We start from the raw sequence: 22,413 nt of genomic DNA on the forward strand, positions 1-22,413 counted from the left end.
TAGTGCCATTGTCCTGCTGGAAGGCGAACCTCCGTCCCAGTCTTAAATTTCTGGAAGACAGAAACAGGTTTCCCTCAAGAATTTCCCTGTGTTTAGCTCTATCCATCATTCCTTCAAATCTGACCAGTTTCCGATGAAAAACATCCCCACAGGATGATGCTGGGATAGGGTTCTCGGGGTGATGAGAGGTGTTTGGTTTGTGTCAGACACAGCGGTTGGCCAAAAAACTCAATTTTAGTGTCAACTAACCAGAGCACCTTCTTCCATATATTTTGGGAGTCTCCCACATGCCTTTTGTCAAACACCAAATGTGTTTGCTTATTTTTTTCTTTTAGCAATGGCTTTTTTGGGTGCCACATTATTTCCATTTTGTAATAATGGATTTAATGGTGCTCCTTGAGATGTTCAAAGTTTCTCATATTTTTTTTATAACCCAACCCTGATCTGTACTTCTCCACAACTTTGTCCCTAACCTGTTTGAAGAGCTCCTTGGTCTTCATGGTGCCACTTGCTTGGTGGTGCCCCTTGCTTAGTGTATTGCAGACTCCGGGCCATTCAGAACAGGTGTATATATACTGAGATCATGTGACATATCATATGACACTTAGATTGCACACAGGTGGACTTTATTTAACTAATTATTTGACTTCTGAAGGTAGTAATTGGTTGCACCAGATCTTATTTTGTGGCTTCATAGCAAAGGGGGTGAATACATATGCACACATCACTTTTCCGTTTTTTATTTTGTATAATTTTTTGAAACAAGTCATTTTTTTTAATTTCACTTCACCAATTTGGACTATTATGTGTATGTCCATTGCATGAAATCCAAATAAAAATCCATTTAAATTACAGGTTTTAATTCAACAAAATAGGAAAAACACCAAGGGGGATGAATACTTTCGCAAGGCACTGTACTTGTTCAGTGGTTGACTGACTAGAATAAACTGTAGATGGATCCACCAGGAGGTGTTGTCGTAAACAATTTTTAATGTTAATGCACTGTTGTGCCTAGGACATTACAACAATACAGTTGTAGTTCTAGTACTGTCAAACATTTCTGTGTATTTAAACAAACAATTTAACTTGACTATTACTCTGCATTTAATAACCAACTGTCTCTTTTGCTTCTGAACAGCCTTTTGTTTTTAACAGTCTCTGGTTTTGGGTGGTTTTAGCTAATGCTTAATACACCTGCTAGAATCTTGACTACAACCCAAAAATGTGATCATATTACTCCAGTGCAAGCCTCTCTGCACTGGGTTCATTTTAAGGCTAGGGCTGATTTCAAGGTTTCACTGCTAACCTACAAAGCATTACATGCACTTGCTCCTACCTATCTATCCTACATACTCTACGTTCACAAGACGCAGGCCTCCTTATTGTTCCTAGAATTTCTAAGCAAACAGCTTTCTCCTATAGAGCTCAATTTTTATAGAATGGTCTGCCGATCCATGTGAGAGACAAACTCGGTCTCGACCTTTGTCTTTATTGAAGACTCATCTCTTCAGTAGGTCCTATAGCACTGGAGTGACAAACCGCTCTTGCTGTCTCTGCCTGGTGGGTTCCCAACTCTCCACTGGGATTCTCTGCCTCTGACCCTATTACCTGGGCTGAGGTACTGGCTTGCTAGTGCTCTTTCATGCCATCCCTAGGAGGAGTGAATGATGTCGTGCCAGACTTTTTCGCTATACTCGACTTGAGTGTGTTGAGTCACTGACGTGATCTTCCTGTCTGGCATTGTGCCACCTCGGTCTCGTGTGGAGAGGTAGATCTTTGTGGGCTATAGTCCACCTTGTCTCAGGGTAGTAAGTTGATGACCTGTTGAGATCCCTCTGGTGGTGTGGGGGCTGTGCTTGGAAAAGTGGGTGGGGTTATATCCTGCCTGGTTGGCCCTGTCCTGGGATATTGTCGGACTGGGCTACAGTCTCCAGTATTTATGCTGTAATAGTCTGCTGTATGTGCGGGGGGGCTAGGGTCAGTCTGCCCTATCTGGTGTATTTCTGGTATCCTGTGTGATATTAAGTATGCTCCCTCTAATTCTCCCATCTCTCGTTCTCCTCTTTAGGAATACCTGAACCCTAGGATTATGCCTCAGGAATACCTGGCTGTCCCCATCCCCAGTCCACCTAGTCGTGCTGCTGCTCCAGTTTACGCTGTTCTGCCTGCGGCTATGGAACCCTGACCTGTTCACCGGACGTGCTACTTTGTCCCAGACCTGCTGTTTTTATCTCCCTCTCTCTCATGCACCTGCTGTCTTGACCGCTGAATGCTCCGCTATGAAAGGCAAGACATTTACTCCTGAGGTGCTGACCTATTTCACCCTCTACATCCACTGTGATTATTATTTGACCCTGCTGGTCATCTATGAATGTTTGAACATCTTGAAGAACAATCTGGCCTTGACGGCCATCTACTCTTTGGTATTGATTTCCTCCAGTGTCATTGCTTTGGGTGTGGCGTGTGCTGTGCCACGAAGTTGACATATTCCTCTGCTACTTTCACTACTTGTGTGCTTTCAGCTCTTTGCTGGGAGTGGGTGACGGAACATTTAGTCTGCTGGGTTGTCGGCTCCACACCATTCGATCCAAGCTTTGACCTTGGATTATTCCAGATTCTCTTCAGTGGTTTGTGATCTGTCACCAGAGTGAATGGGTTTCCATATACTGTATGTACAAATGGAAGTGTATGATGGATAGTGGATATGATGGATAGTGGTTCACGTTCTGTTTTCGAGTAGCGTGTCTCCACATCACTGAGCATGCAGCTGGAGAATGGCACCCAGTCTCAAAGGGCTGGCGTCCACGATGAGTTCGGATTCCTTTTGTGGATTGAAGTATGACATGGTGGTGTCACTGCTTAGTCTGTCTTTTAGCTTCTTCAGCGCTGTTTCCTGTTCCTCACCCCACTGCCACAGAACGTCCTTCTTTGTGAGCTCCTGTAGTGGTGGTGCAGTGATGGTGGCATAATCCTGGATGAAACGTGAGCAGCAGTTGGCCATGCCCAGAAGACTCTTGATGTCACTTGCATTTTGGGGATTGCTGGCCTGGTGAATGGCTGTGACTTTTTTTCTGGTCAGCTAAGATACTGCCAGCAGAGAAGATGAAACCAAAGAACTTCAGTCTGGATTTATTGTACTAATTTCTTGCAGTTGAGAGTCGGTCCACTCTCCTTGAGCGTCTGAATCACTGCTCTCAGGCTGTTATCGTGGTCAGCTTGTGTTGCTCGATACACAATGATGTCGTCACTCAGGTTTTTCACAACTGCAATGCCTTGGGATGTCTGACAGATAGCATTCTGGAACCCCTCTGCAATTGAGGTAGTGATGAGTGATTAACAGAAATGTTGGTTATTTTTCATTTTTTTAAACAGCTAATTGACCAACGTTGGTTAAATTATTTGAATTACATTTTGTTTGTTTTTTTCTGAGCTCAGTGCGTACATTGCGCTGCAGTTTCTGAGAAAATTAGATCATGCCTGAAGTGTATGATGTAGTAGGGATTTGTAGTTTCCAACAGGCCAATGTTCTGCATAGTTTAGAGCATAAAAAGCATAAAAAGTGATAATTAATTACAATGTCCATAATCCCTGTTGGGTGTGTTTCTTTTATGCCTGCTACATAAGGGGAAAGAAAAAAGCATGATCAAGAGGGGATACATAGAGAGCAGTTTCTTTGAGGTATCTCTGCCTAAAAATACATGATCTAAGTGATAGATAGTTGTTATTCATCAGTCATAAAAGTATGCCTTATTTACGTCAAACTACTAAAATAGTGATTTTGTCAGATAGCATAGACAGCAGCTCTATAGAAAGGAAGACTTGAAATGAAATGATAAAGTCATCAAATAAAACAAATGGAATATACACAACAATTTAAATATTTTATTAAAGTAGTGTAAAATAACTGATGGTTAATAAGTGATAGGAGTAATGGGCAGTCACTACCATCATGGGACTTTTATTAATTGGTTTATTCTGTGTTCTTACAGTGTTCCCCCTTACAGTGTGCCCCAATCACTGCCCTGGGATCTTTTTTCAGACCAGGGGAAAGAGTGCCTCCTACTGGCCCTACTACACCACTTCCAGCAGCACCTAATCTCCCATCCCACCAGGACCGACCCTGCTCAGTTTCAGCAGCAAGCCAGCAGTGAGATGCAGGGTGGTATGCTGCCAGCCAAAATACCGGGCGACGACTTGTGGGCAGTGGGTTTTGAACAACAATGACAAAACATTTATTCAAAAATGTTTGGGGGGGAAATTATACAACCACCCAAAAGGGCACTTCGGAGATTGGAAGGGCAAAGGGGCATGTGCTCTGCACAGGTGGAGCTCTATCTTTACACATGTCTGACGTCAAACGTAAATAAGTTAAAACCTGAGAGATATGAGTGTCTGTACATCTATCATCAGAAGGTCTTTTCACATAAAAACTAAGATACATTTTATTGGAATAAAAAATGCTAGTCTCGGCCTCCTGAGTGGCGCAGCGGTCTAAGGCACTGCAGTGTTGCAGTGTCACTACAGCCTGGGGTTCAATCATAAGGCGGTGCACAATTGGCCCAGCGTTGTCCGGGTTAGAAGGAGAGTTTGGCCGGGGTGGCTTTACTTGGTTCATTGTGCTCTAGTGACTCCTTGTGGCAGGCCAGGTGCCTGCAGGCTGACCTCTGTTGTCAGTTCAAACGTTGTTCCCTTCAACATGTGGGCGGCTGCCAAGAAGCGCAGCTTGGCGGGTCATATTTCGGAGGTCGGATGACTTGACCATCGCGTCTCCCGAGCCCATTTGGGAGTTGCAGCAATGAGACAAGATCGTTATCATGAAATTGGGAAGAAAAAGGGGGAGTAAAAATAATTTACAAAATAATACTGGTCTCACAAAATCAAAACTGAGGTGCATGATAAAGCTGAAATCCTTGATAGGCGCATTTGTTTTTGTTTTGAGGAAATCCAGCATCCAGTATCGTGGCAAAAGATATATAATTGTACTTGTTCTATTGTCAGTGCAATGATGTCCGAAGGGGAAAAAAACAGTGTTGGTTGTTTGAAGTAACATCGTTGTTGTAATATTGCAAACGGATGTGACAGTTGCACAGCTATGGATTCCAGTTTTAAGAAATCTAAAACAGTTATGTTACTACATCTTTTTCAGATGTTCTGAAAACATAATCCAATTAATGAATAGCACTGTTCAGATTTCGAGTGTATCATTAGAAGTGTTTAGCAGTCCAATCAAGCTGTTTCCAAAGTTTCCTGGTGCGTATGTTCAACCCTAGCCCATTCCAAGATGCTAACTACCTTTAGCACCTATTGACAGTAGTATCTTCTTCCTAGGAGACCTTTGTTAAGAGTCACGATGCTCGGTCTGATCGTTAACACACATAAGTTGAGGTATAGTTTTGGAAACATAAGGAACTTATCTTTCATATCAGCAAGAAATAACAATAGAAAAAGGTTCAATTACTACACACCTTTATAGGGTTAGTGTTCCCACATGGCCATATTGTAACAGGCGCTTAACTGGGGAGGAAGTGTAGCGGAAGAGTAGTTTTTCGGCTGGATGGACACACAGCATATGGATTACATTTTTACATTTTTGTAATTTAACAGCGCTCTTATCCAGAGTGACTTACAGTAATGAGTGCATACATTTTTGTATCTGTGAAAATCTGCAACAGTAAGTGTATATTTTTGATTTGAAAGATATTTTTCATATCAGCGAAAATGTAAGGGCCATGTTTCAAAAAATGTTTGGTGGTTCTCAGGTGGTTCTAACATTTATTGACCACAAGGGGTTGAATACTTATCTTACCAAGATATATTAATTTTATTTTTCAATTTTGTTTTATTATATGAAATGTTAAACATTTTCTTCCACTTTGACATTACATAGTATTTTGTATAGATCGTTGACAAACAAATTTACAATTCATTCAATTTTAATCCCACCTTGTATCAAAATGTGGAAAAAGTCAAGGTGAATACTTTCTGAAGGCACTGTAGTTTATTGACTTCCACTGAAACAGAAAAATTGAGAGTGGGATGTCTCGCTTTCCCTTCTGTCTCTGATGATACCATAGGGATAAGAGGAGGAGTCACCCATTCCAAAGCAAAACTGGCAGTTACAACAGCATGCTTTTATAGAATGGGTCTGATATGCTGTACATGACCCTCTCTATGTGAGAGGGGTGGGATGAGAGGCCCATAAAAAATTCATGGGAGATGGAAGGAGATGTCACATTGGATATCCAGCCAGCTGGCTCTGCAGCGACAGGAGAGGGTAGTGAGCTGTGAGCTATGTATGCAAGGTAACCGTGAACCGGGCCTGGGTAAATTATGGATTGACAGTACATTAAGGGGTAGCTCACCCACGATGTGAAGTTCTTAAAGGGATAATTCACTCAAAATGAAATTGGTTTCTTTACCTTTGTTTAGTCGACTGACAATGACAGAGTACAATCCATGCTTAGGTTGTTTTTACCTATCCACTTTCACCAACTGCTAACCTTAGCATCTAGCACCTTTTTTAACTTGCCAATTCAAGGCTTTTTAACCACAACTATGGTGAATTTTGGATGGTCTGTCCTATACGTTTAAACTCTTATTGCATTCCTAGAGTGCCACTTTTTGCCTTTGTCCCATTTTATACTTGGTTTTGGCAGTTGTCCATTGGAAATCAATGGAGCATCCGTTCTAAGTCAGAGTGGGAGAGAGAGAGTTGGAGTGATCAAGCAATAGCTGTGTATGCCAGGAGGAGCCACTCAAGATAACCTCATCCTCATCAAATATTTAAAGAATAAAGGAGTACTTAAATGTCAGATGGATCACTGTGGGATTTACTGTAAGGAGTAGGAAATTGTTGCTCATTATCTAACTAAATGAAAGGAAAAGTTAATAGTCAAACGTGTATTTACTGTTTAAGGGATGCCCCTCTTCAGATTTCTTAAAAATATAAAATACATTTATATAAGAGTAGCACAAATAATGTCCTCAACCATCCAGTAGATACACTAACTCCTCTCAGATTATGGAAAATAAACTGTGCCTCAGACCCGACCAGAACATGTTTTACAATGATGCTATCCCACTTTTGATACCAATGGACCTCGACGAGGTCGCTGTTTTGAAATCGGGTTGATTTAGTATTAAAAATAAAAATAATAAATTTTATTCATTTGCTTTTCAAATAATCAAATCCATTAAACATTGAATGAAGTTTAGCATAAATTTCAGATGAGACTTAGACACTCCAATTTCATCGGCACTGCCAGCATGGATTACACAATATGTCAATAAAATATATGATTACAGAAACTGAATCTATAGTTTAATGCCTCTCCTTATGAACAGCTTTGGTCAAGCTGAAAGAAAACCCTGCTTGTTAGCCGAGGTATTGTTGAAATCGGTCGCGGGTGAGTCAATCGGTTAGTGTAAACAGAGGCAGATCTTCTGACAGACATGGCTTTCGCTTCCGCCCCAAATGTAATTAAGCCCAATATCTAGTCATCTCGCTCTTGTATTATTACCGTCCGTGTGAATCATTTGGATGTGCTTAGTTATTACTTACCAGCTCCTAAATATAGCTCTCCCATGGCAGCTGGGCTGTTGAGATGGTCAACAGGCACTTCACAGCAGCCAGCTGAACGTTGTTCTAACACACCACTCTGTCAGGGAGACTTACGTGGATACTACATCACTCAGCAAATTATGTTATTTTCCCTGAAAGATTTACTCAATCGAAGACCTTGAAGAATAGCGAACAGCGTGTAATGCTGGTTATTTTTCTTTCAACCAAAGACAGCCTCGAAGAACATTGAGCCCCCCAAGTCAATTAATATTAGCCCCATACCAGTCACACTACAGAAGCGCGATGGGTTGTGACGCTTAAGAGAAAGCTGTGGATGAGATAAAATTTAGTAGGGTGCTATGTTTTTTTTCTTGCGCTACTTTATTTAGATGTTGGTTTGTATATATGAGCTGCACACTCAGGCACCTTTTTGTTTTGAGCATACAGGATACTTTAGCCGCTAGTAAATTGGCTTTCATAGTCATTATCAAAAAATGATGTCATCGTGGTAACTCAATGTTACAAATGAAGCCTTTTCCTATATTTTAGCAGAATCACCTGACAACCAGGCGCACCACTTTCAGCATCAGGAGCCCTCCTCTTTTCCAATTCCATCCTTCTCCATTGCCTCCGAATGGTCTTTTTGTTGTAATTTTTAACAAATCCAGTCTTGTCTGGGATGGCTCAAGAGCCCAGCAAGAGTCCCACCTTGTATGAATGTCAATCAAAGGTCACTGGAGCAACACATACCACACCATGTCACTACAATGAAGTTAATGAACAAAATCATACAGATACACAGGACAGATACTCATCCATCTTTCACAACAATGTGTCGTTCTATAGAAAAATGTATCTAATTGAACAGAATGCACACATCACAATGACCAACAACAATGTGGAGGACCTGGACCACCAATCTGTATTGTATGATTGTTCACTTTACAATCATCTGGACCTATGTGCCAATGGCTTTGGCATAGACAATCATCCTATATACTTGCACTGAGGGCACATAATGCAGTATGCTTGAGCCCTACTCCAACGGCCTTATTTAAGGGACCACCTACAAGGAACCTTGAGCACCCTTCTCTGTCACCAAGGACATTGATTTGTGTTAAGAAGGTGCTTGCAAGGCCACACACAGCTAAATCCCATTGAGTGGGCCATAAAACAGTGCTGTTGGAGTAAAAGGTGCTGAGGTGGGATTGCAATCTCATCAAAAGGTGGTTGTCTGTGACAACCATGAATCTGGATAGGGAACTAGTTTCCTGGGGCACGGGTTAAAAATCTACTTTGGAGAAAACAGAGAAGAGAAATTCCAAACAGATTAATATACCAGTCATTACATTGAACAAATCCAATCTCAATTCATGGGACTATTAGTTCTATTCCTTGTTTACCTTTAAGATTTTGCTAGGTAGACCAAACATTTGTTAATTTGGCTGGTAAGCAGACAAATTATGATAACCACGTAATTGGATAAGAATATAAACTTCTGTATTTCTATCCACATGATAGTAGCAGAATATATTTAATGTCCAAGTGTCGGTAGAAATGGGTTTACATATTTTAAACCTACTGGATCAGCACATACATTTTCCACAACAACACCAGTCATAATGTAACACTACATTGAAATATTGGCCGCAAAAAAACATTGTATCCACAGTGTCATGAATTAAAAAACAACAACATTTATTTAGTGCCTCTGAGAAATGATACAGCACATACTGGTTACAAAAATAATGAATATCCACAGGTTCATACTGGTTCAGTCAAGACACAACAGTAGCACTATAGCCAAGATAGTCTCAGAAATTAATCAACACAAGGTTGCTTATTAAGACACTACAATGTGTCTTAATAAAATACATCTGGGTTTCCTTAACCAATACAGTCAGCAGTCACTCCAATAGAGATTAGCACCAAATTGAACTCAAAACATTTTCAAACCCCAATGGCAGGTTATTATCAACAGGATTATATATTTTTTGATTAAAAGCAAAATTGACCCTTACATCAAATTTGTCTCAGCATCTGCTTTACGGTTACGAAAGACATTGTAACTTGCGTCTTGGATATGAGTATGGTGAATTTAGTGTAGGCTATGCCCAATGAGGACATATAAAACATAATGTTCACCAAATGTAAAATGGCAAGTAGAAATGTACAGTAAACTTCTACAGATGAAGGAATTAGTCATATTTATTCTAAGAGTCATCATATCTTACCTTACTTTTAAAAATAAGTAAATAAAACTATCTTGACATCAAAGCATAATCTCTTTTGACATGCATTTCTAAAACCACACACTCCTTTTCGCAACGTACAGTTTTCCATATTAGGTTACAAACACCCTCACCTGTGTAAATGTATGAAATAGTCTGTGAAAAAGTGCTGACTACAATATGGATTAAGGCATTTTTCATGTGTTACTATTCCAAATCAAATTGTGTGTTTTAACATAACTTCATTTAAAAATAAATATCTATTATCTTCTTTAATTCTTAAAATATCATTTAAAAAGTTGCTGTAACCTACAAGCCTTAAATGGAATGAAAATAAAATGAAAATGTGGAAAATGGTACATTAAAATGGTGGAATATACCAAATTTAAAGACCGCTTCAAAAGTAACATCAAGTCAGGAATAAAATAAAACTCAAACAGACATATCATATACAAACAGATTTTTTTACGCACACAATTTAAAAAATGCTGCCGCAGTTAGCTTCTCTTCTCTTGTTCAACCCCTTGGAAAATATGTGCCAATGCCCCTAGAAAAAGGCAAACACCTCTCTGTTCGACCCGTCTCTTTGGCATTATGGAAGGGATAGAGAAGACAATGGGAAACTTCTCTGCCAGGCAAGCGCTGCAGACCCAGTTCGAAGACGTCATATTTCTAGGGGCGGAGGGAGGAGGAATGGGCCTGTTTGTACACTTGTAATGCGTTTACTTGGACCAAAGTGACAGGGATGTTTTTGTAAATTATTTTTTGGAGTGTGAGAGAGAGCTGTTCTCGATACACAGCACTATGTAGGAGCTAGAGCAACTGCTGGGCAACTGTTGTAGGAGCTGGCCGGTCTGCAGTGAGGACGCTAGACCTGTCACCTCGCGGTCTCCGGCCCTCCATGTCTCGCAGTAGTTGTCAGTCTGGCGGTGACCCTCGTTGCTAGAGCCGTGCCAGACCATTTTTTCAGGCCTGAAGGGAAACAAATCGAAGGAAATGATGTTAATCACCTTAAATACATCACCTTATTAGACACATTTTTATTTAGAAAAATCTATCCAGTTAACAGTGATAATACAGTGCCTTCATGTCACTGTTATAAGCAGTATGGCATAAGCCCTGGCATACCATACATACATAGACTACCACTTAAGCTACCACTCTTTATAAAACATTATTTTTGCTTATGGCGACACTCATTATGACTAATGAGAAAGAAACTATTTGCCATAAAAGAATGATACTGCACGGTTAGATAAAAAAAATGGCAAATTCTCTCTAACAGCCAAAAAGAGAATGTCCCATCAATTAAGGTACGTTGATAAATTAAGCAGCTTTACATGTGCATAATTTAAGGTTAGACCATACAGCGTTGAAAGGTATTCAACTCTATTAGAGTAAAACATTTCACAGAGAGTGTTGATATTGTAAAACTAAAGGTAACACTCTACAGTGTTAAAAGGTGGTCAACTATTAGAATAAAATGAATGACTCTGGTGGAATAGATTTTTAACATGTTACACCATTGCGAATGAATGCAACAATAACAAGTGTGGGCAAACACTTTAGAAAGTGTAACATTTACTCTGTGTAGCATAATAATATAGATTTTTTTTTTGCTAGCTAGCTTCAGGGACTTTAATGGACTTTGTAGATTTAACACTATTAAAGTTGATACAACACTGGAGATGTTACTGTGTAGCTGTGTCTGAGAGGCAACCACTCACCATGCACTGTCCCTAAGGATATCTCTGCCATCAAAGGAGTAGATTGGTGCATTTTCCTTCATCCTGCCCCCAGTCTTACTGAACATAGACTCCCAGCTATTAAACAGCACTTGGTCCTAAAGGGAGAGAGCATATATGTTCGTCAGCAAGAGAAACAAGGTTAAAATGAAAACCCATGGCAGCATTTCATTACTTATTTGATGCTGAACAATGTTGGATTGAAACAATCACTAGAATTTCATGAAATGCTAATGAATAGGTTACTTCACTAAACGCAATGTCAATTTGGTATCAGAAGTGGGATCCCACAGTCTAGACTTGTGTTTTCAGTAGTATGTTTACACACCTTCAGGTTTATGATGGGGAGGCTGTCTCTGTCGGACTTGCGAACAATGCTGTAGAGGTCCTGGAGCTTGGAGGACAAGAAAGCCCTGAAGGTGCCCTTCAGGCCCACAGCACGAGCCTGCTGGAAACACAGGAAGTCTGACCCACGAATACCCCGCATGTTGCCCACTTGGGGCATGTTCAGGGCGATCAGATGGAGCTGATCAGAAAAGAGAGATGAGTTATAAAAACAGATCAGGTCTACACACACTATTTAGATGAAAACATTTGAACAATACATACTTTCTGGGAAGGCACATTAAATGATGATAAATGTACTCACTCCTGGCCCTGATGTATGCAAGTGACCGCCAGGCTGGGGAACAGGAAGGGGAACGGGTCTTCTCTGGGGGGTGACTGGGAATCGGCTTTCGGGCTGGTTGGGATACCTGTTCTCAGGCTGCACATGGCTGTAGCGGCCATCTGTCTGAGGGGGGTACCTAGCGTCAGTCTGAGGGGGATATCTGGGGTCGTACTGAGGGGGATATCTGGGGTCGGGGTTGCGGTTGTCGGGTCTGGCAGGCCTGGGGATCTCCACCGGCTTGTGAGGAGGTGGCTTGATGGGGTGGGTGGCGGTACCGCCTTGGGAGAAGTGTTCAGCTCCATTGTTGGCCGAGTGATCCTGGGACTGGGGGTAGTTGACGACAGGGGGGGGCTGGACAGCCGCTACTTCGTTGTCCTGAAGATTAAGAGCATTATTTATTTGACATGAAAAGTCGTACTTGATTTTATGACTATGACCTCAAATATATCAATAGCTATTCATTAAATAAGTTGATACATTTTCTCTCTTTTATTTACACATTTTTACATTGATAGAACAACTTACCAGATCTCTGTAGAAGGGACTGTAGTCACCGAGCTGAAAAACAATAAGCATATGAAAAAAGTACATACATTCTTTGCTGAGTTGTGTTTTTCTAAGTTTCTTTTAGTCTGCACTTGCCCAACTTTTTGAATGTGCATCTCCAGCTCCTTCCTACCTTACGAACCCATTTCTCATATGAAATAAAAATGTATGACTGTACCAGGACTTGTTTGAATCCATTGCGGACTCGGATGTAGAGATCTGTTTTGTCGACAATGTAGATGAGGGTGCCCTCTGACTGGCGTCTTGCAGTAGCAATCATGGTGTCATATGACCTCAAAACTGTCACCTGTGGAGACCAGTACATATTATAGTACATATACAAGATGACATATATCAATCAGTCAAACAACCAGTGAATCATATTAGTTATGATGAATACATTCACTTTTGACCAATGCAAAATACAGTACACCTTTACAATCTTTGAATCTGCTTTTTTTCTGAGATTCCTCCACTTAACTGAATACATCAATCTCTGGTTTATGGTACATATACAGAGCCTTCAGAAAGTATTCCTACCCCTGGATTTATTCCACATGTTGTTGTGTTACAGCTTGAAGTGAAAATTGGTTATATCTTTTTTTCTCCTCAGCCATTTACACACAATAGCCCATAATGACGAACTGAAAACATGTTTATTTATTTATTTAGCTAATTTTTTGAAAATGAAATACAGAAATATCCAATTTACTTAAGTATTCACACCCCTGAGTCAATAGTTTGTAGAAGCACCTTTGGCAGCGATTACACCTGTGAGTCTTTCTGGGTAAGTCTCTAAGAGCTTTCCACACCTGGATTGTGCAACATAGGGCCCATTATTATTTTAAAAAAAAATCACGCTCTGTCAAATTGGTTGTTGATCATTGCTAGACAACCATTTTTTACATCAAAACTGTAACTCGTCAAAACTGCAGTGTAGGTTTGGCCTTGTGTTTTAGGATATTGTCCTGCTGAAAGGTGAATTAATCTCCCATTGTCTGGTGTAAAGCAGACTGAACCAGGTTTTCTTCTAGGATTTTTGCCTGTGCTTAGCTCCATTCCATTTATTTTTTATCATGAAAAACTCACCAGTCCTTAACGATTACAAGCATACCCATAACATGATGCAGTCACCACTATACTCAGTAATGGGTTGTATTGGATTTACCCCAAACATAACACTTTGTGACATAACACTATAATAAAATTAATTGCTTTGACACATTTTTTTGCAAACAGGACGTATGTTTTGGAATATTTGTATTCTGTACAGGCTTCCTTCTTTTCACTCTGTTAATTAGGTTAGTATTGTTGAGTAGCTACAATGTTGTTGATCCATCCTCAGTTTTTGTCACGACTTCCACCAAAGTCGGTTCCTCTCCTTGTTCGGGCGGCTTTCGGCGGTCGGCGTCACTGGTCTTCTAGCCATCGTCGATCCACTTTTCATTTTCCATTTGTTTTGTCTTGTTTTCCTACACACCTGGTTTTAATTTCTCTCATTAATTGTTGTGTATTTAACCCTCTGTTCCCCCCATATCTTTGTGTGGAATTGTTTGTTGTAAGTGCCTGTGCATATGTTTACTGGTGCGTGTCGGGTTTTGTACCCATGTTTGTTATTTCTTTATGCCGTTGGATTTTAAATTAAACTGCTCCGGCTATTACCTAGTTGTGCTCTCCTGACTTCCCTGCCACCAGTTACGCACCCCTTACAGAATTCCACACTTAACATATGGAGTCAGCAGGAGCAGGTGCCCCTGGTATAGGGGTCGAGGAGCGTGTCCAGGAGCAAGCGGCGATGATCCACCATCTCGGCGCCGCCATGGACCGAGTTGTCCAAACCATGGACCGCTGGGAGAGACAGGGAGTTCCTCCAGGGCCTCCACCAGCACAACCAGGGCCTCCACTACTCGCCTCCCATTCACCTGGTCCCAGTGGGATTCGCCCTTCCCCGGAGTACGACGGGACGGCTACACGCTGCCAGGGTTTCCTATTGCAGTTAGATCTCTACCTGGCAACCATACACTCGGCTCCTTCTGGCCGTAAGAGGGTGTCCGCCCTCGTCTCGTGCCTCTCAGGGAAAGCCCTGGCGAAGGAGACATAGCGCTGGACCATTTCGAGGATTTCACCCGTCTTCGACCACCCGCCCGAGGGTAGAGCGGCGGATGAACGTCTCTACCGTCTGAGGCAGGGGACGGGGACCGACCCAGGAGTTCGCCATGGACTTTCGGACCCTGGCCGCCAGCACGGGATGGAGCAACAGGGCCCTGATCGACCACTATTGCTGCAGTTTGCGCGACGACATCCGTCGGGAGTTGGCCTGCAGGGACACCACCCTCACCTTCGACTAGCTGGTGGACCTGTCCATTCGGTTGGATAACCTGCTGGCTACCCGCGGATGTCCAGAGTGGGGTCTGTCGGTTTCATCCCCAAGCACCACCGCTCCGATGCCCATGGAACTGGGAGGTTCTGTGCGCAGGGAGACCGGAGGAGGTTTAGTCTCGTGCACCAACTGTGGCCGCAGAGGTCACACTGCCTGTCGGTGCCGGTTTGGTTCCTCTGGGGATCGAGGCAGCAGGCAGGGCACTCTGGTGTCACCCCAGGTGAGCCGGCACCATTCTCACCCAGAGCCCTCTGTTGCACACATGTTTTTGTATGTCACCTTTCCTGAATTTTCCCCGCAGTCCCAGCATAAGGCGCTTGTCAATTCAGGCGCGGCTGGGAATTTTATAGACAGAACGTTCGCACATAGTTTAGGGATCCCCTTTGTTCCCGGGATATCCGTTGGTGCTACTACTATTCAAACAGTCCGTCTCCTTCCTAGGGTACCACATTTCCACCTCAGGGGTGGAGATGGAGAGTGACCGCATTTCAGCCGTGCGTAATTGGCCGACTCCCACCACGGTAAAGGAGGTGCAGCGGTTTCTAGTTTTTGCCAATTACTGTTGCAGGTTTATCCAGGGTTTTGGTGTGTAACCACCAAGACTCTTCCTTGAGTTGGCCACCTGGCCAAACTGAGCAATTGGGTGAGAAGGGCCTTGGTCAGGGAGGTGACCAAGAACCCGATGGTCACTCTGACAGAGCTTCAGAGTTCCTCTGGGGAGATGGAAGAACCTTCCAAAAGGACAACCATCTCTGCAGCACTCCACTAATCAGGCCTTTATGGTAGAGTGGCCAGACAGAAGCCCCTCAGTAAAATGCAAATGACAGCCCTCTTGGAGTTTGCCAAAAGGCACCTAAAGGACTCTCAGACCACAAGAAACAAGATTCTCTCATCTGATGAAAACAAGATTGAACTCTTTGGCCTTAATTCCAAGCGTCACATCTGGAGGAAATCTGGCACCATCCCTACGGTGAAGCATGATGGTGGCAGAATCATGCTGTGGGGATAGACTGGGAGACTAGTCAGGATTGAGACAAAGATGAACAGAGCAAAGTACAGAGAGATCCTTGATGAAAACCTGCACCAGAGCTCTCAGGACCTCAGACTGGGGCAAAGGTTCACCTTCCAACAGAACAATGACCTTAAGCACACAGCCAAGACAACGCAGGAGTGGCTTGGGGAAAAGTCTCTGAATGTCCTTGAGTTGCCCAGCCAGAGCCTGGAATTAAACCTGATCAATCATCTCTGGAGAGACCTGAAAATAGCTGTGCAGCAACGCTCCCCATCCAACCTGCCAGAGTTTGAGAGGATCTGCAGAGAAGAATGGGCAAAACTCCCCAAATACAGGTGTGCCAAGCTTGCAGCGTCATACCCAAGAAGACTCAAGGCTGTAATCGCTGCCAAAGGTGCTTCAACAAAGTACGGAGTGAAGGGTCTCAATTTTTTTTTATATAAATGAGCAAAAATGATAAAAACCTGCTTTTTATTTGTCATTATGGGGTATTGTGTGTATATTGAAAAGGGAAAAAAACAATTGAATCAATTATAGAATAAGGCTGTAACCTAACAACATTTTGAAAAGTGAAGGGGTCTGAATACTTTCCGAAGGCACTGTAGATTGCTAAATAGTTGGGAAGAGATTCCCATACCGATTCAATGGCACATGGTTAATGAGCTGATACACAAAACGACACCGTATTCAAATGTGTAATTATACAAAATTCTTGCAACCAATAGAACCTACTGTCAAGTTATCATGTTAGCTAGCTATGTAACATGATTAAAAAATAAACCGATAATTAGCGACTCAGGATTAGTTTAAAAAGTTTTGTCAAATAAAATAAAATGAGTGTGAATCCCAATAGAAAGAAAAAAAGGCATCTCTGGAAATATGGGTCTTTTCTTCAAAACCATTTAGGCTAGAGACGAGTTGTTCTCAAGAATTTTATATAATTTGACAAACCATGTGGCGGGAAGTGTCGCGGGCCGTTTTAAACTAATCCCGGGTTGCTACTTATTGGTTTGATAAACAACTTTGTTCAGTCATGTTACCTAGCTAGCTAACCTGGTAACTTGACAGTAGGTCTAGGCAAATTTGATTGCCACAGGAATATAGGAAAAGGTTCTTGCAGCATGCCTGTCTCGAAACATTGCCCCATTTTCACTCTCTGGCACTCAGAGGCTGCATGACAATGAACTTGCACAGTCTACTCAGATTGGCATGTACTCTTGGTTATAAAAGGTGATTAAATTATACAATGTACAAATATTACTCGCTGTGCGCGGTAATCGAATGTAACAAATGTAGAAATCTAACCACAGAAGATGCATCTGGGTCTACATTTCCCGCTGGCTGATTACAGCTGCCACACCTCATACGCGCATGAAAATGAATAGGATATTATTGGACCTGCGCATACAAGAGACTTGTGGCTGTTGCTTAAATTCAACTGAATTTATAAAAAAAACGTGTCTTTTTAAACATTTTATAGCAGACGCCAGCGGGTTCTTTAGATCGGTAGGGCTGAAAAATGTGGTAGTATCATTTGGAACAGTACTACCGCATTGGTATCATAAGTATCATGACGTTTTGGTACTGTGATGTTACCATGGTACTGGTATACCGTACAACACTAATAGAAATGTGTTATTTGTTCACTCGTGTTCCCTTAATCCAATATTAGGTTTTGGTTGACGATCTGATAACGCTCAGTGTGAAAGATAAACAAATATAAAGAAAATCAAATACTGTATGACAGACTGTGGGATGACCCCTTACCCCTGAAGTGTGACCAGGAGTTCCAGGTGGTCCAGCAGGTCCGGGGGGGCCAGGAATATTGATGGCTGTGATGAAGAAAAAAATAAATGATGACGATATGATATGATATACACTGGGTGTACAAAACATTAGGAACAACTTCCTAATATCGAGTTGCACCCCCGTTTTGCTCTCAGAACAGCATACAAGGTGTCGAAAGCGTTTCACAGGGATGCTGGCCCATGTTGATTCCAATGCTTCCCACAGTTGTGTCAAGTTGGCTGGATGTCCTTTGGGTGGTGGACCATTCTTGATACACACGGGAAACTTTTGAGTGTGAAAAACCCAGCAGCGTTGCAGTTCTTGACATAAACCGGTGCACCTGGCACCTACTACCACACACTGTTCAAAGGCAGTTAAATATTTTGTCTCGTCCATTCACCGTCTGAATGGCAAACATACACAATCCATGTCTCAATTGCATAAAGGCTTAAAAATCCTTCTTTAACCTGTCTCCTCCCCTCTTCATCTAAACTGACTGAAGTGGATTTAACAGGTGACATACATAAAGGATCATAGCTTTCACCTGGTCAGTCTATGTCATGGAAAGAGCAGGTGATCCTAATGGTTTGTATACTCTGTGTAGTTGCTTGTACCTCACTCCAAACCACCATTGTGACATTGTGTTTGTCACTGGTTAGGAAACTCACAGTGGTTAGGTCTATAGGCCCCTGGTAGTGAGGGGGACCCTGGGGGCCCGGGAGGACCTGGTGGGCCTGGGATTCCTGGACGACCGTCGTAGCCGATCCCTGGGGAGCCTGGTGGGCCCTGGGGACCAGGGAGGCCCATGATTGAATCTCCCTTTGGACCCTGTGATAAAAAAAAATGGAAAATAACATTTAACTTTACTTGTGCCACATTCACCATAAGGCCCTCTTTCCATTTTGGTTAGCAAAACATGACAGATATTGTAAGGTGTCTTAATGACTGATATCAGGTTGTGACAAGTTCATTTTATGTCCTCTCAATTTCGTACCATAAGTCCTGAGTTTCCAGGGGGTCCTGGTGGGCCTTGTTGTCCTCTAAAACGGGGGTCATAATAGCCACCACTTGGCTCTCCCTTCTCCCCCTTCACGCCAGAATCCCCACGCTCTCCTTTCAGGTCATTCTGCAAAGACAAACATCTATTAAATGCTCTGTCCTGTCAAACGTAGCCATCTTCTTAAGGATGATAGGATTATGTAGGTATAGGATAATAGCATTTCACTTCTTGTTAGGTTTTAGGTTAATTGAAGATGAGTGTGCAGAATCTGGACTGGCAGTACAGAGCTCTTTACACCAAATCAGAGTGGTGAGAGAAATAGAAAGGCAAAATACAAAGAGATGAGTGAAATCCAGATACATTTTTATTGGAGAACTCTCTAAGGCTAGATTAAAAAATAAACAGCGATGTAGTGGAGGTTAAATGTTTGTAAACGCTGTTTATGCACCTCTTTATTCTGTGAATATCTTTTAACCACCTGTTCCGCCAAATTCGTGCTTTTTGCATGAATGTTTACGCCATCTCAACCAGTGTTCCAAATTGTATAAACCTACTATATTAGCTACTAAATCCCTGTATGTAATGCATACTGTAGTACTATTAATGATAATACTGTACCTTGAATGTGAATATGTCTAAGTTAGAGGCCACACCTGGAAATAAAAATGTTAAAAATCACGAAAAGCATATAGGTTGAATTGTAGCCTTAAGATAAAACCAAGTGGTTGTTGTTATCCCCTGTGCTGTATTGAGACATAAAAGTCTTACCTGGCGTTCCTGGGAGACCTTGAGCTCCGCGATCACCTTTCTCCCCCTTTGTCGCTACAAAAAACAGAGAACATGTGAAGAATATACACAGTTTAGAAAATAAATATGGAAACATTTCTATTAGAAATAAATATAATTTGTATCACTGTATTGTAATGGTTGTTTGCACTACCCATGCCCAATGGCAGTCAAATTTAACTTTTTTATGGGCTAATGGAATGGTTTTAAAACAGAATGGATTTCGAAGTCTAAATTAAACCTTGACAGCACTATTTGATGTTCCAGTTTTTTATCAGTAAATTCCCCAAATCTAGGTGCTTTTTATGAAAACATTAACCTAATCTCTTGACGGTAGATTGATCACGAATCCCTTTTTCTTCAATAGCTGAATACAATTGAAGGTTGATGGGGAAATGTTTGTCTCTTTAAAGAATAAAAACTGTCTCATTTTCAACTCTTCAATTAGATGACTGCTGGGTATGCTCATGTGCCAAATTTAATCCTCTGTCTTCAAGATGTATTATGTTTGACGTAAAAACAACAAATCATTGTCAGCATACCTGGATAATTCCTTGAGGTGTCATATCCCTGCAACAAATGGGAAATTAAACAAAGTATTCTCCAGTATTTTGCACACAAACATGATATCTTATTTCTTATTCCTAGGTGAAGATGGCATTATAGACTTTTTTTTGTGGCCAATGGCATCGATGGTACAGTTGAAGTTGGAAGTTTACATACACCTTAGCCAAATACATTTAAACTCAGTTTTTCAAAATTCCTGACATTTAATCCTAGTAAAAGTTCCCGGTCAGTTGGGATTACCACTTTATTTTAAGAATGTGAAATGTCAGAATCATAGGAGAGCGAATGATTTATTTCAGCTTTTCTTTCTTTCATCACATTCCCAGTGGGTCAGAAGTTTACATACACTCCATTAGTATTTTGTAGCATTGCCTTTTAATTATTTAACTTGGGTCAAACGTTTCGGGTATCCTTCCACAAGCTTCCCACAATAAGTTGGGTGAATTTTGGCCCATTCATCCTGACAGAGCTGGTGTAACTGAGTCAGATGTGTAGGCCTCCTTGCTCGCACATGCTTTTTCAGTTCTGCCCACAAATGTTCTATAATAAGATTGAGGTCAGGGCTTTGTGATGGCCACTCCAATACCTTGATTTTGTTGTCCTTAAGCCATTTTGCCACAACTTTGGAAGTATGCTTTTGAGGTCATTGTCCATTGGAAGACCCATTTGCGACCAAGCTTTAACTTCCTGACTGATGTCTTGTGATGTTGCTTCAATATATCCACGTAGTTTTTCCCTCATGATGGCATCTATTTTGTGAAGTGCACCAGTCCCTCCTGCAGCAAAGCATCCCCACAACATGACATGTTGGGATGGTGGGGATGGTGTTCCTCCAATTGACTCAAAATATGTCAATTAGCCTATCAGAAGCTTCTAAAACCATGACATCATTTTATGGAATTCTCTTAGATGTTTAAAGGCATAGTCATCTTAGTGTATGTAAATTTGATATAGGGAATTATAAGTGAAATAATCTGTCTGTAAACAAATGTCGGAAAAATTAAGGGCGCTGTACTGCAGCGGCAGTTGTCACCAGAGACTCTGGGTTCGCGCCCAGGCTCTGTCGTAACCAGCCGCGACCAGGAGGCACGTGGGGCGACGCACAATTGGCCTAGCGTCGTCCGGGTTAGGGAGGGTTTGGCCGGTAGGGATATCCTTGTCTCATCGCGCACCAGCGACTCCTGTGGCGGGCCGGGCACAGTGCACGCTGACCAAGGTTGGCAGGTGCACGGTGTTTCCTCCGACACATTGGTGCAGCTGGCTTCCGGGTTGGATACGCGCTGTGTATCGGAAGGATGCATGACTTTCAACCTTCGTCTCTCCCGAGCCCGTACAGGAGTTGTAGCGATGAGACAAGATAGTAGCTACTAACAATTGGATACCACAAAATTGGGGAGAAAAAGGGGTAAAATAAAAAAATAAATAAAAAAAAAAACAAAAAAAACAAGACATTTGGGGAGTGGTTGAAAAATGAGTCTTAATGACAAATCTAAGTGTATGTAAAGTTCCGACTTCAACTGTATATGATCTTTAGGGTTGTGTTCATTAGGGCATGCACTGGAAAATTAAAGTGATTGTTGCTTATTAGACAAGTCAAAGTTGTCAGTCTTCCATTTGGTGCTGAATGAACAAAACCCTGTTTTTTGGGGGAATAAGGAATAAGGATTCAACTCACGTTGAGGCGGTCCACAGGCACAGCTGGTCCGGGAGGTCCTGGGGGTCCGGGTGGGCCTGGGACACCCTGAAAAGAGATGACATTAGTCAGTGCACTTCCATTGGATTGTAAACCGGCCCAGTGCAATGTTATATGCACATGTCACACTTACTGGGTAGCCAAATCCGGCACCTGTGGATGGCTCTCCTTTTTCACCCTTGTATCCGTTTACACCAGGGCGACCCTGTAGGAAACAGACATGGACAGTTAGACACTACACAGGCCTTACAAAAGGAGCATTCACTAGAAATAATAATAGAGATAATACTAGTAGTAGTAGTATAAGTAGTAGTAGTTGTTGTAGCATTCCGTACTTACTTTCCATAATAACACTCAAACTGGCAATAGATGATATGTACATTTTGACTTATTGCACACCTGCTCAACGAAAGGAAACATCTGTATCTCTTAAA

The 22,413-nt window shown here is 41.9% G+C and overlaps 1 protein-coding gene across 7 annotated transcripts in view; it reads right to left on the minus strand.

The window, feature by feature from the left end:
• Window positions 1-9,237: 9,237 nt before the first annotated feature.
• LOC109871420 (collagen alpha-1(XVIII) chain) overlaps window positions 9,238-22,413 on the minus strand; it is a 186,877-nt gene continuing 173,701 nt past the window's right edge. For all 7 annotated transcript variants that reach the window (XM_031806146.1, XM_020462302.2, XM_020462301.2 and 4 more), the window contains 14 exons: window positions 22,113-22,184; window positions 21,962-22,027; window positions 20,262-20,289; window positions 19,702-19,755; window positions 19,552-19,586; window positions 18,928-19,059; window positions 18,602-18,761; window positions 17,913-17,977; window positions 12,932-13,060; window positions 12,733-12,765; window positions 12,187-12,582; window positions 11,866-12,063; window positions 11,520-11,635; window positions 9,238-10,764 (listed from right to left, as the gene is read on the minus strand). In XM_031806146.1, coding sequence (XP_031662006.1) covers window positions 10,551-10,764; window positions 11,520-11,635; window positions 11,866-12,063; window positions 12,187-12,582; window positions 12,733-12,765; window positions 12,932-13,060; window positions 17,913-17,977; window positions 18,602-18,761; window positions 18,928-19,059; window positions 19,552-19,586; window positions 19,702-19,755; window positions 20,262-20,289; window positions 21,962-22,027; window positions 22,113-22,184 — 1,698 coding nt within the window. In that variant the 3' untranslated portion in view covers window positions 9,238-10,550. The remainder of the gene's footprint in view (window positions 10,765-11,519; window positions 11,636-11,865; window positions 12,064-12,186; window positions 12,583-12,732; window positions 12,766-12,931; window positions 13,061-17,912; window positions 17,978-18,601; window positions 18,762-18,927; window positions 19,060-19,551; window positions 19,587-19,701; window positions 19,756-20,261; window positions 20,290-21,961; window positions 22,028-22,112; window positions 22,185-22,413) is intronic.

The sequence above is a fragment of the Oncorhynchus kisutch genome, linkage group LG26, assembly GCF_002021735.2.
Source record: "Oncorhynchus kisutch isolate 150728-3 linkage group LG26, Okis_V2, whole genome shotgun sequence".
In the NCBI taxonomy this organism is placed as follows: Eukaryota; Metazoa; Chordata; class Actinopteri; order Salmoniformes; family Salmonidae; genus Oncorhynchus; species Oncorhynchus kisutch.